The 15168-nt window shown below is 39.1% G+C and overlaps 1 protein-coding gene across 2 annotated transcripts in view; it reads left to right on the top strand.

The window, feature by feature from the left end:
- Window positions 1–12480, top strand: part of Rlip (Ral interacting protein) — an 81302-nt gene extending 68822 nt beyond the window's left edge. For both annotated transcript variants that reach the window (XM_067156480.2, XM_067156479.2), the window contains exon 13: window positions 5999–12480. In XM_067156480.2, the coding sequence (XP_067012581.2) occupies window positions 5999–6109 (111 nt within the window). In that variant the 3' untranslated portion in view covers window positions 6110–12480. The remainder of the gene's footprint in view (window positions 1–5998) is intronic.
- The last annotated feature ends 2688 nt before the right edge of the window (window positions 12481–15168 follow it).

Genomic DNA, 15168 nt, shown 5'->3' with positions numbered 1-15168 from the left:
ATTTTTATTTATTTTAACTCAGGTGCTGCAAGTTAACAGCGATCATACAGAAAATATTACTATTTTCAAATATTTGTGTGGGTCTTGGGCACTTTTACCATAGGAATAATTGGACTTTGTCAAATTGCTTGCCCTTCTATTTCAAAACTGCCCCTTTGATCAGTAACTGCAAAGCAATAGTGTTTCTTTGAAGGAACTGCTTCATAGATAGTGAATGTAGTACATCTGAAGAACTCTTTCCAAATCAGAAATGGCACTCATAAATATTGGATCATTCAAACATCCTTCTTTATATTTCACTTTACTTGCCATAGCTTCATCCTTCCTCTTCCTGTGTTTCTGGTATTCTTCTGGACTCTTCCTTTTCACACAGACACTAACCCTTTCATAATTCTTACAAAGTAAATGTAGGTTTTTTTTGTTTTGTTTAAAGAACAAGTTATATTGCTAGCAAAATACCTGGTGGTATACAGGCAAAGAAGGAGTGCATTTATAGTTTGTTTTTATACAACTCGTACAATATGGATAATTTTTCATGAAGGTACTTCATTTTTCTTGTCTTCCTACAGTAATGGCTTTCTTGCATAAATTATTTTGTTTACACTCAGGGGTTTAGGCGCGGAAGCCATATTTGCTTCGAATGCTGACCACACGAAAAACATGTCTGCACGGCCGCATGAATTCTGCACAGAATACGATATTCCAGGGAAATAAAACGTAATACTTTTGTAGCAAAATGAGGCCAATCAATGTCAAAAATGTCTATAAACTTCCGATGCTTATAAACGGTTGACGCAATCTGTAATAAACACACGAACTTGGATGACGCTTATAAGCGGTTGACCCTGCGAAGGGGTTAATATTACTTCTTTATTTTGTGGCATCCTACCTATGGTAGAACATTGAGAGTGAAGGAAAAAGAGACAGCGTGTTGGAATGAGAAGGTAACGGAAGCAGTGAAACAAAAGAAGAAAGCATGGCATAAATGGGATAGAGATTTATAAAAAGAAGAAAACAAACAGGAGTGTCTTGATAATGAAAGGAAATGTAAGAAATTGGTAAGAGAGAAAAGTTAGGAAGAATTTACACAAAATATGGAGAAAGATGGAGCTGGCAGTAAAAGAATGCTCTATGTAATTATATACTAAGTAATAGGAAAGAAAGACCTTATAGAAAGCTGATGAAATAGGAAGATGGAGAGTTGATAACACATACAGAAGAATTAAGGAGTATTTTGATAAACTGCTGAATGTGAGAACTTGTGCAGAGGAGACAGGAGTAATACGGTGTGATGACTCAACAGTAGATGATATAAGCACATCAGAGGTTGGAATTAGCAATCTGTAAAATGAAAATGGCAAAGGTACCATGCGTGGATGAAATTAGTGTGGAAATGATAAACGCTGCTGGAGCTGTTGGACTACAGTGGGTGTACAAACCTTGAACGCAAATTAAAACGGAAAGGGCAAAAACACGATAAAGTGTGAGGTGGGCGTGGCAGACATGCATGGCAGCCCATTAAAATGTCCATGCGGCCTTTAAAAATGGTGGAACTTGAAACACAGTAGAAGTCCGTTATAGCGACGGCCTTTTTCTGTCCCTTCAAAATTCGTATATTAAACTGTGTATCGTCCTTCGGTTACAGCGATAGCCCTATCACTGAGGCATCCGTTGTTACAAGCGATTAAGCAAGCGCATGATTTTTTCCGTTACCGATATTTATGCACCCCAGCGATGATATTGCATTCGATCGATTACCTTCGGCATCATTTCCTCGCTATGTGCACTAGCGAGTTCTCTCGTCCGCATTCGAAGGCGATGTCGGAGTCGATTAGTAATACCCATCGACTGCTGTTCCATAAAGAAAATTCGAAATGAAAGAGAACATATTTTTGTAATAAATGCGTAAATAAAGTGTCTGATAACGGTTGTTAACTCGTTAAAAATTAAGGCTGACTAAATGACCGCTTAATTTTGAGGCTAAATACTGCAATTAAGTAAGAATGGGATACACCTCGAGATATGGCAGAGTGCTTAATTGATTTCAGAGGTTAGTTTATATTTTCTCGCGTCTGGTTAAATTACGGGAAGGCTATTATAAAAATTTATAGCGAGAAGGTTATCATTTCTCTACTGGCGCTTAAAGTGTGTTTTCATCCTACGTATAGTACGGTTAAGTTAGGATAGGTGACACTGTTTGAATAAGAAAACTGACACGTTTGCAACAAAATGCGATCAATCATCTTCGGTACGGTATAGTTTTCTCACTTTGTGCATTTATGAGCTCTCTCGTCGACATTCAAAAGCGATGTTGGAGTTGATTAGTAATACCCGTCAACTGCTGTTCTCTAAAGAAAATTTGAAATGAAAGAGGATAACACGTTTTCGTAATAAATGCTTAAATAACGTAGCAGAGAAACAGTTGTTAACTCGTTAAAAATAAAGACTGAAGTAAACGATATCTTAATTTTAATGTTGTATACGGAAATTAAGTAAGAATGTGATGCACCTCAAGATATGGCAGAGTACATCACTGATTTCAGAGGATATTTCATATCTTCTCGCGTCTAGTTACATTTCGGAAAGGCTAGTTACATATAAATATTTCGCGAGGTGGTTATCATTTCTTTACATGCGTTTGAAATATGTTTTTATGATACATATACGGTTAGGTTAGGTGACGCCGTTTGAAGAAGAAAACTGAAGTGTTTGCCACAGAAACCTCTGGAGTGATACCGTATTTCTCCGAATCCAAGACTTTTTTTCCTCAGTATCTCATGCGAAAACTCGAGGGTTGTCTTGCATTCGCAGCCTAACACAAAGTTAATGAATACCACTGGCAACTACCGCGGTAACCACGCTGTTTCTTTTCACATGTGCGCGCACACACAAAACTCGTTGACAATAAACGACTGCCTCTTTCCTGTACATTAGCCGCTACAACCGGTTGTACAGTTCCTGTGTGTAACGTCGCTGGATCTCAGGAAATAGTGAACAGAGAATGGTGTTCTATTAGCCTCTACAAAAATGTTTCTCAAATCTGCAGAATGGCATCAAAACATGCGAGCCTTCGAATTCTTAGTTATAACGCGTCTATTGTACTTGGCGCTTAGTAAAATTCAGTTTTATAGACAGCAGGAATATTTTTGTGGTGGATAGTCATATTGTAAAGATACGTGGAAAAGGTAATGCCGGCAAATTTTCAATGGGTTCTCTTCGATAATATGATGCCAATTTTAAGTTAATGGTTATTAAACACTTGGAAATGTAGAATAATTGTGCAGCCGCAAGAGAATACGGCATAAACCTAACTAAAGTCAATATTTGGCATTAGCGTGAAGACAAAGAGTTTAAAGAGATGCGTACTGTACAAAATATGCATTCAGTTGTCCGCAACAAGGGCGCTTTAAAGAAGTCGAAGATGAAATTGTGAGCTGTGTGCACGAAAAACGCAAGGGCGGAATGGCCATATCGTGGCGCAATAAACTCGTTCGTTGTCTTTCAACGTCCGCGATTAGGCCTATACATTGCTAGCCGCTGAATTTGGTCGAACCCGGCAAGCAAGACGTGCGTGTAGCGCTAGCCGATTTTATCTGACGCTGAGTAAAAGTAACAGTTTTATAGACAGCAAGAATAATTTCATGGTGGATCGTCGTATTGTAGAGACGCATGGAATAGGTATTGTCGGCAAATTTTCAACAGGTTCTCTTTGGTATTATGATGCCAATTTTAACTTGATGGTCCTTAACCCCGCGGAAATAAAGAATGATTGCGCAGCTGCAAAAAAATCTATGGCATGACGAAAGTCAATGTTTGGCGTCTTAAAAGGCGTAGGCCTAATGTAGAACAAAGGCATTCATATGATTTTACAAATTACTTTTTGAGCCTGATTTAATTTTTTTGAGGCAAAAAGTGGGGTTCATCTTGGATTCGGAGAAATACGGTACTATATTTTTTCAGAATAAAATTAAACATACACTTTCACGTAATATCGGATTTCGAAAAATAACAACAAGTAAGCCGTAGTGTGGATATCATCTGCGGAAACGCAAGTTTTGAACAAACTGATTGCCGTTTCAAACCGATTTTAATGTTCATGGGTTTTTTAGACTTTTATTCTAAATTCAGATATAACAACAATCCGCTATAGCGAGTAAATTTTTCACTGTTATGAATTCTCGCTATAACGGACTTCTACTGTATTTTGCCATTTTCTGATAATAGAAGAATTGGTGTTCTTTTTTTAACAATAATTCTGAAAATGGTTTTTTTGTAGGGAAATCACAAAATTTCAGTCATCAGTCCCTTAAAAGTGCTCTTCAGTCATGTCATCAGCAAAGAGAATTTTCCAGTGACCATTATGAGTGTACTGCTTGGAATTTTAGCAGGGCCTGCTTCTGCATGTAAATAATAATAATAATAATAATAATAATAATAATAATAATAATAATAATAATAATAATAATAATAATAATAATAATAATAATTTTGTTAGGAAGTGCTAGAGATGTCACATAGAGGGATGAAACATCAACATTTTAGCTTAGGGGTTCTCTGTAACATGGCAAAGTGCTCTCAGACTGAGGTCACTTCTTGGCATTGTCTGGAAACTTTCTCCTCTCTTTACATTTTCTTTTGTTTTCACACGCATTTTCTTCATTTCACGGCCTTGGTGAGGCATTTTTGTCGTTCCCCACTGATCATTCAACTTGCCCACCACTTGCACAATTATTGGCTATTTTAATGCGACTTTGACACAACTCCTGCACTATTAATAATCGGTGCACCGGGCGAGTTGGCCATGCGGTTAGGGGCGCGCAGCTGTTAGCTTGCATCCGGCAGATAGTGAGCTCGAACCCCACTGTCGGCAGCCCTAAAGATGGTTTTCCATGGTTTCCTCATTTTCACACCAGGCAAATGCTGGGGCCGTACGTTGATTAAGGCCAAGGCCGCTTCCTTCCCACTCCTGCCCTTTCCGATCCCATTGTCACCATAAGACCTATTTGTGTCGGTACAACGTAAAGCCAATTGTAAAAAAATAACAATCAGTGGAACTTAAAGTTTTTAAATTGTGTTTACATCATATAACAGTGTACTGTAACAGTAAACGTATTGTCAAGCTAATAGTTACTCAGTGCTTTTAAGACTATAGAGGGGTTCTTAAATTCTCCACTTCAATTTGTAATAGTGTTATTGAAATCTGTGTAGCTAAAGATGTCCCATAGAGGGATGAAACTTTTTTAATATGACTTATATTTTTGAATATCTTGTTAACTTAGTGATCCACTGTATCATGATTTGCATTGAAAACGTGCTTTTAATACATCTGTTAATAAGTAAATAAAACATTATGTACAATATAAATGACTAGCAATTACCTGCGGCTTCACTCGCTTCGATTTCGTAATTTGATAAAAATAATCGTTCCTCGGCACTGTACTAAGACATTACCTGAAAAATCGTAAGGTACAAAATCTCACCGAAAAATTGAGTTTCATTTACAATTTTATAAAATAACGAGGGACTTTATTTTTTTAAACATTCTAATAGAAAATATATTTTTTAAAGTTGCAAATATTTAACTGAATACAGAAATGAATGAATCTAAAGTATTTTAGCTGAGACTGAGTAGCTCAGGCTGGTTTTCTCAGTCCAAAGGTATTGAAGGTGCTCAAATACGCCAGCCTCGTGTTGGTAGGATTGAAGCCAGGCTTTTGGCACGTGTTCTGGTGATTAGAAATTGTATTACCAGCTAACTACGGTGTCCCAGCCACGAGGTACCCCGTAATTCATGCTCTTTGTACTGGCAACAGTATTCGTTGTAAAGGAAGGACCAGTGTGTTTTGTAAAAATATTAGATAGTGGCAGAGAGCCGATGACCTAGAATTTAGGCCCCTCTAAACAACAAGCAAGAATATTATAATTCTGTTAAATTTAAAATTTGTGTTCAAATTTGTGTTCAAGATTTTGAGTTTGCTGTGTGTTTTTTTGTGTGCAGCAAAAGAAGTCGAACCTGGTGCGACGGATTGTGGAGGAACGCGAAGCCTGCCTGCACCTCAGGGTTCAGCTCAGCCTGCTCCAGTTGTCCCAAGAGTCGAAGCAGCTTTAGCCTGCTTTTCTTTTTGTCCCACATGGACCTGCAACCACTTATCGTAGAGACAGGGCTTGAATTACTTTATTGTCTTCTAGAACTAAGATTTGAACTTTTATGAACTTGTGACCCAATAGTGTTGTTCTGACAAGCACTGCTACCGTACAGTCGTGTTTCGTCTCATTATTAGGAGCGTCTTGAAATCAGAAATTTAGCATTTTGATTTCTGCACTTGTAATTTAATGTTTTATTCTGTTCTGAGCTAAATTTTGAGTTAATTCTGGCGAATGGATAATGTTCAGGTGCAGTTAAAATCACATTTCCATAGAGATATTAGTAAAATAAAAAGAAACCATTTCCCCCTTTGCAAAAGACAAATGGTCATAAATGTCTCTCGGTCATGGCCATTAGGGTGTCCGTTATTTTGTAAAAATAAAACATTCATGCTCTTCCTTTTTTTTTTAGGCACATTCCCTAAATATTTTCCATTGGGTCAGATTTACTCAAAAACAAAATATTATCTTAATAGGCCGATACTGACCCGTGCCGACTTGAGCACGAAATTTGAATGTTAGGAATTAAAGGTTTTGTAGTTTTGAGTCGGTGGAAAAGCTATTGATACATGTTTAATATCTAATTTTATATTACAGTGTAATACATTTTCACTCTCTAGACTATATTGTGGTTTTTAGTATTTTTGTGAATAGTTTTCTTTTATTACAAGGTATTAAAATGATTCCGTGTTGACGGAGTTTCTTTCTCGCAGTCTGGGTGCATTGTACGATGTTCTTGAACACAACACAAATTGCTTTTGCTCCTCATCTACAGTCAGCAGTCCCTATTCGAGCGGCTAAGTTTGAAGCGTTGCTCGTTCATGTCGAAGTACTTTCTTGAATAAAACTGGTGTCCTCCTTCAGGCAAGAGAACAGATCTCTGCTTTTGGTTTCACTGAAATGCAGATAAAATTGAATTAGGAGATGTAATTTTTTCATTTTTTCCCATCACCCTTTCTTCTTTATCTGCAAGTTTTTGGTCTACTCCTGCAAGGTGGCCTTTATGTCCTGGCTCTGTCTGCCGAAGTCTTCTTCCAACTTCATCATTTATAGAGCATTCGCATGTGCAATATCAAATAGGTTGTCCAAATTATTTCTGGGTATAGTGCGCATTGGTATCACCTAAATATCACTATAAAATTTGTCACAAATGGAACATAATAATTACTTTTACACATATCAAGTGAAAAATCCCTGACAAATTAAGAAATATATGTTTTTTGGAGAATATTAATACATACTTTACTACTTTGCAAGTACATTTGGTGTTGCGCTCACAGTGACACACTTATGTCTTTTGTCTTACACTTTGAACAATTTCGTGTGTGATATCTGTGTTCATTGAAGTTCTTTGCTTTCGTTTCATTCTTCACTTGTCAATGACATCATTTCATGAATTGTATCGCGATATGCAATATTTAATAGGCGACAAAATGATATGGCCAATGTACATAAGAAAAATTCAGTGGACTAGTGATTTATTGGTCCAGGGATCGAGCTACTTTCGTTCGAACAGAAATAAAAATATTTATTGGTCCAGGGATCATGCTATTTTTCTTTTGACCTCCATTTTGCTGTTTGTACTGGCCAAAGATAATGAGAATCTACAGACATAGCACTCCCATTCCACGCTGCTAGCCCTGGACCTGAATGAAGTAACAAAAGACGGCACCAGCAGCGAATGGACAAAGATAATGAGAATCCACAGACATAGCCCTCCCATTCCACGGTGCTAGCCCTGGACCTGAAGAAAGTAACAAAAGACGGCACCGGCAGCGTAGTACGACATAAACCAGTCCTGCCTACAAGCCTTAAGTATGTTTTCATATTTCTCAAAAAAACGACGGTATTTCTTAATTTGCCAGGGATTTTTCACTTGATATGTGTAAAGCAATTATTATGTTCCATTTGTGACAAATTTTATAGTGATATTTGGGTGATACCTTTGCGCATCATACCCTTATTTCTAAAGCCCTCTTCACAATGCATAAAATATTCCCCCCTCTAGCAAACTAACAAATCTGCAAATTGTCAAAAAATGAGGAAAGCCGAAAGAAGTTGCGATTACTCATGTGTTAGCCATACAGAACGAGCTGCAGATGTGAGAACTTTGTCAGAGGATAGACATTATATAAATAATATCTAGACCAAAACTTTAGAACTACAGATTGGCTAGTTTGTCACTTTCACTAGTTTGCCATAGTGGTGATGATATCTGCAGACTTCGTGTTCCGTACATACAGAACATGTTGAAGAGATGTTGAGTACAGAACAAGAATGGCAATCTTCACACTTGTTTGAGTTTTTTTTGCAATTTTTCTCCACTCCAAATATAAGTTAAAAAGTCCTGGTGAACAATGCTGATTAGCTCTTGTCGGAGTTTGTCCTTTCTCTCAAAATATCGTGCACTCACGAACCACATGATTAGCACTTACACTGACAGTTCTCCTGTATGTTGTAAAGTAGAACTTCAAACACTTTGTGTATAGCTATTTGGTGTTTTATCCAGAATTGTCTGGTACTGCCATTCACTTCTCCTGAAGCTCTCAAATTACAACATTTTCAAAATAATATGGGTACCAGGGCATGTAGGTGTAGATGGAAATGAAAAGGCAAAAAAACTGGCCAGGAAAGGTGCAGAAACATATTTTGTAGGCCCAGAATCTGTATGCGGGATTTCGTATGGGCAAGCCCGACACTACATAGGAAAACGGGTACAAAAGAAACAAATGGAGAACTGGAAAAGTACTAGAGGATGCAGGCTTGCAAACTAACTGATAAAAGGATCAAATAAGAAGCATACTAAAGAACTGTTAAAACTCAGCTGAGAAAATATAAGATGGGTAGTAGGACTGTTGACAGGACACTGCCATCTGAAAGAACACCCACAAAGAATTGGAGTAATAAGAGACAATATATGTAGGAAATGCAATGAAGCAGAGGAATCAGCTGAACACATACTTTTCGAATGTGAGGCGCTGGGTAGAATCAGACTCTCCACTCTAGGACTACCAGGTGAAGAAATCCAAGAAGACCCAATAAGAACGACCTACAGCTTTGAGGAGGGAGCAGGTATATCTAGGAGGGAATGAAGGAAAAACATGGTTTTAGAGGTCGACGCTAATTAGGAACTAATATTTATAGAGGCCCCACGAAGAGAAGAAGAAGAAGATGATGATGTGGTGTTTTATATATCCTATTAAAAATGCACATTGCATAATTGATGTGACATTGTTAGAGACACGATAGATAACAACACACGAACTGATAGGCTCATGCCTGACTCAGCGCTGGGTGGCAAGTCCGGACTTTTTCATGTGGATTTGCATTCATGTTAGCTCGGGTTAGAATGCTCTGATCTCAACAAAATTTTGTATAGGCATGTTTTAGAGTGATTTGAACAAAATTGGAGGGTGAGCGTTCAAAAATTTCAAAGTCGGAAAATAAGGGACACCCTAGCCTAGCAGATGACCACCAGCCATACAAACTGCAGTATGATAAAATTGTGTCTTTATTTTAAATTTATATGGGTTGAAACATGGCATTAATAAATAAAAACCTAGTCTTTTAACAAAATCAGAATAATGAAAAGAGAATAATCAAAATTAAGTACTGTTGAAGGGAACTACAGAACATACATATTCCACTATCTCTTAGTGTTGAATTCTTTCAGTGTCTCCAATCTTGGTAAGACCTGACATATAGCGGAGAACAGCCAACCGCATGAGCAGGCACTCCAAGAATGTACAAACTCTTCGCAGGTACACTGGAACCTATAGATGTAACGTTTATTGTGAGTTTCCACAGGCTTTGTATCTACGATAGAGATGGATTATATTTTGATAATGATTAAAATTAAGACCGATAAAATATTAAATGCAAGGAATGTTCAATACTATCATTAAAGTGTGTGTGAACAGAGATACATGGAACATTTTTTCTTTATTTACCTCTGAGTTATGACACTGAGTCTAGTTGCCAGCTGTTGGCCAGGTCTCCCTCTTCACTCTTGCCCAGTCCACTTCTCTCCTTCTCTGTACACACTCTCCCACTCGTTTTATCCACCTATCTCTTGGTCTTCCTCCTGGTCGTTTTCCCGTTATCTCCATCTCATGCATTCTCCTGGGTATCCCTTCCTCTGCCATTCTCTTCATATGTCCATACCATGTAAGTCTGGATGCCTCTATCCTGTTCTGCAGTGGCTCTTCTTTCACTATATTTCTAACCTTCTCATCTTCTCTGTTCTTGTCAATCCCATCCTGCTTCTCAGAAATTTCATTTTGTTTGTATCCTAGTCACGGTTCTCTGTCCCATTACCCAAGTTTCTGCTGCATACATCAGAATAGGTACATAGTACATTCTGTATATCACTCTTTTTCTTCTCTGAAGGACTGGTGATGATTATTGTTTTAAAAGGAAGAACAACTATATAACACTAATCACAGAGAAAAAGAATGGAAGGGGTCCGACACACCGAAAAACGAAGATATTGGCCAAAGAAAGACAAAGGTTACAAAGGGCGTGAAAATGAAAGACTCCCTAAGTCTAGAATGCTCTAATACCATCGGGGTCGGAAAAGAACAAGAGTTGACCAAGCCATGTGGAATAGGATAGATGGCAGTAAGGAGCCTGGCACAAGTAAGTGGAACCAATGCGAGGACTTGACTAAGTACGCCGCGGTTGCCAATCCATGCTCCATAGTTCAGAGCTCCTGGGTCCCCTTTTAGTTGCCTCTTATGACAAGCAGGAGATACCTGCGTGTTATTCTATCGCCCCCACCCACAGGGGGTCCGAGGGACATCCTTGCTCCAAACCCGGCTTCTGAGACTTTTCAGGAACGCTGTTGCTTGTCTTCCATGCTTGATTATTTCCTTATTTCTTCGACTTTCCTGTACAATACTTCCCTGATACTTGAAACTCTCTACCTTCCTAAGCATTATCCCTCTCGTAAGTCTCTTTCTTTCAGTTGTGATCACTATCTTGCTCTATTTGGGATTAAATTTCACTCCATATTATTCAACCTCATCTTCCCATGGCACTCAGTAACATTTCTAAAAAAATGGATCATAAGCTTTATTTGTAACAGATTAAATGGCCTCGTCTTGTTTACATTTCATTTATAGTTATTTCAATGGTTGAAACTTACGAGCACAGAGCTCGATAGCTGCAGTTGCTTAAGTGCGGACAGTATCCAGTATTCGGGAGATAGTGTATTCGAACCCCACTGTCGGCAGCCCTGAAGATGGTTTTCCATGGTTTCCCATTTTCACACCAGGCAAATGCTGGGGCTGTACCTTAATTAAGGCCACAGCCGTTTCCTTCCCACTTCTAGGCCATCCCTGTCCCATCGTCGTCTTGAGACCCATCTGTGTCGGTGCGACATAAAACAACTTGCAGTTGTAACTTAGGAGTAGACAGGAGCTGCGTAACGACTGTGGCAAGCTTCCAAGGTCGAGAACGGTAGCGGCAGCAAGTGTGAAATTTCACGCTTCAGTATTTCCTTAACTAATGGGGGTAGAAAACAGGTGGATAAATGCAACAATGCTCGAAGTATCTCTGCATCACGTACAGTTTGTGTTAACAAAACATGATTGGTGTATTGGCGTATTTGTGTTGCTATAAACATTTCTCTGCCCAAGCTGAGTCTGCAGAATAGAAGAGCTGCTCGGCTACTTTCAGTACTAATACACAGGGAAGAGATACTGCACTGTACTTCATTTTCTGAGACATCTGTGAAATACTCCATTCAACTCAGAACTTTCTCATCCACTGTAAATGGAAGGCTCAGGCTCTGCTGTCTTCCTTGTGAGTTGACTGGGATAAAAAAGACCTCCTTCCCACTTTTACATACATCTTTGATATGTGCCTCATCTCAGCGTGTTATCGGGCTCCTAGGGTGTCTCTCCTGTACGAGACATCGAGGCTCGCCGTCTCGTTTCCCGTCCCTTCTTTTACTTGATGTAATGCCCTTTATAGTTCAGTTGGCATGGCTTGTCATTCATTGCATTGGATAAAAGGTCCCATGAAACACTTTCAAGAAAGGTAATTTTTTTTTCTTTTTCAGGGAGAGAAAATCTTGAAAATTTTAATGGGGCCACATAGTGTAGTGATGATTGACTAACAAATACTGTATACATACTCTCAAAGAGTTCTGTTCTTGCATCAATCTAAAGCTATGTACATATTTTGTTGTATTAGACTGTTACCCATAATGATATTATTATTGTTATATTTTGTTGAGAGCCAAATGTATATTGTTAAAATGTGTTTTGTACTTTGTGTTGTAACTCTCAAGCACTGTTTCCATGGTACAAAAATAAAAACTACTGTGATTCATACTGTCTTTATTCTTGTCTTTATACTCGCGTATAGAATGATCCAAACCTAACCCATGGCACTGAAGGGCGTTGGCCTACCCAGGGACCACTGCTCAGTCCGAAGATGTGGTCAGCATGACGAATCCTCTCGGCCATTATTCTTAGCTTTCTAGACCAAGGCCGCTATCTCACCGTCGGATGGCCCTCAGATTTAGGTAAAAATCCCATTGCCTCCGGGTAAGAGGCCGGCACATTAAAATCACAGACTTGGCAACTAGTCATCTCATCCCTATATAAAGACACCTCTCTCAAATCACATATTTTTATCACTCACATTCAAAACTTGGGAAAGAATAATTAGTGCCTCTATTATAGAACTTTCAAAATTAACAAAATAAAGGCTGTTTAGGTTTATGCTGGGAAGTTCACTATAGATGCTATTCAGAGAATTTGCTTTCTGATGGAAGAGCACCACACCAATAAGGACAACCTGGAAAAAGTATTCAAAAAAGTGCCTTGAAAGCTTTTGTGGCAGTCCTTGCGAGATCAGGAGATTCTTTATATTGCAGTTGCCCAAGTAATGTCACAGCAACACCACTCAAATCGGAAGCCCTATCGGCGTAAGGTTCAGCAAGGATTGGCGTCGAGACCACTGCTTTTCTACTTTGTTATGGACCTGTAATGTATGATACAGATTTTGATTCTCACAGGGAACTTGTCTAATTCTCCCTGAATGAATATATTCATAATTCCGTTATAATTGGTCCTTTAGTGGAAAATAAACAGGTGTTAGTGAAATGGTACACGTCACCTATTCTTGGCTCCAGGAGCTTCTTCATTACCGGTCCACTGCTACTGTGATAATCTTGAACGTTACCAACACATTGGCACTGTACAGAGAACTGTCGCTAGTGTCATGGTCCAGCTGTTTAGGGACAAGAAGAGGTACGGTGTTTATTATTTCATGTGCACTAAAGAAAGGCATAGTAACCTACTTCAAACACTCATCATTTTACAGTTTCGCGGCTACTGTTGGCAAGTCAATCTTGTTTAACCCACTCGACTTGTTTGACATGACGTTCACGCGCCGTGGTGTGTCGTATGTACTCCTGCAAGGGTTTCTGTTTTGTGAACTTCTATGAATAGAACAGGAATGTGGCTTGTTTACAGTTCTCCTTCTAACAACTTGCACCGTTATTTATTGCCTAATTGTAGCACAAACATTTCATCAGGTGCCAGTCATTCTCCTAGCCATGGGCTGATGACCTAAATATTAGGCCCTTTTAAACAACAAGCATCATCTGCCAGCCATGGCTCCAGGCAAGTGACTGCAATACTATTGCTGAGTTAATTGGAGGTGTTTTAGATTCAAAGGATAGTGATGGCAATTAAGATAACATTGAAGAAGATGAAGGCCGATTTAATTTGGTGAAAAGTTCGGCTTTTTTAAGTCTCGTAAAATATAAGTGGCTTTAATCCAGTTATATTTATTTATTTGCAAATCTTGTACATCTTCTTCATTGTCATTTTGATCAATTTCAACTGCTATTGCCAGCGAAACTTTACGCCAGGATTTTACAAGTGTTGATGCTTTTGTTTCTTCCCAAGCCTCAGCAATTGTGTAAATACCATCCTTTATATTAAAATATTTCATTGCCTCAAACAGTTTGCTGTCTTCTTCTGTCTTCATCGAAATGGATGCAACATTTCTGGAGATGAGAGGTGAACGATCGTAAGAGCCAATACAATAAGGCTGAACTGTTGTACACACTTGCTGGGTTCTCCCTGCACATACAATGTCTGGTAAGCCCGCCTGGTGGCCCTGATCATTAAGGCATTGAATTCTGAGCGGTCTGACACCGTGGTTAGCCGGTTTGAGTCCTGTTGATCGAAAAAATGTCACCTTCAGAATGTTGCCTGGCAGGGAAGGGGGAGGTGGTACTACACAATTCCTAATCACTAGATTGTGTGCCAAAAGCCTGGATTAAATTCCAAACCTCTCTGCAGCGTTCATGTGGAGAGAGAGCATATGACGTAGTTGATGGTGATTCGTCCGTCGGATGGGGACGTTAAGTTTTGAGCAGAACCCTTGGTGCTATTCGACAGGAGTAGACTGTGCTGCCAGCGTGTTTCACCCTCTCCTTACTATCATATTTCATGTCATTATGTCCTCTGATGAGGTTGCCGTCGGGAAGGGCATCCGATCGTAATAACCCGCCGCAACAGATTAGTCTCACCCTATACCCAAACCCATAGAGAAATGGGACAAGGGTTGGACAAAGAAACAAACAGGGAGTTGTTTTGCCTTCAAATGCTGCTCAAAGAACCACTATTTGAAAAGGCTGCTGTTTATCCAGGCTGATTTTTTTATGGTGATGAAAATGAAATGACATACGGCTTTTAGTGCTGGGAGTGTCCAAGTACAAGTTTGGCTCGCCAGGTGCAGGTCTTTCGATTTGACCCCCGTAGGCGACCTGCGCATCGTGATGATGATGATGATGAAGATGACACATACACACAGCCCACGAGCCAGCGGAATTAACCAATTACGGTTAAAATTCCCGACTCTGCCGGGAATTGAATCCCGGACTCCTGTGACCAGCGCGCTAACCGTGTAGCCATTATGCTGGCAGAGATTACATATTGATTATCATGAATATTTTCGATTTGCAGATAATTTATGAGGTTTGGGCTATAAGTATAAGTT

This window comes from Anabrus simplex, chromosome 12 (assembly GCF_040414725.1).
Source record: "Anabrus simplex isolate iqAnaSimp1 chromosome 12, ASM4041472v1, whole genome shotgun sequence".
Taxonomy (NCBI): domain Eukaryota; kingdom Metazoa; phylum Arthropoda; class Insecta; order Orthoptera; family Tettigoniidae; genus Anabrus; species Anabrus simplex.
This window is presented reverse-complemented; position numbering and strand designations above follow the sequence as displayed.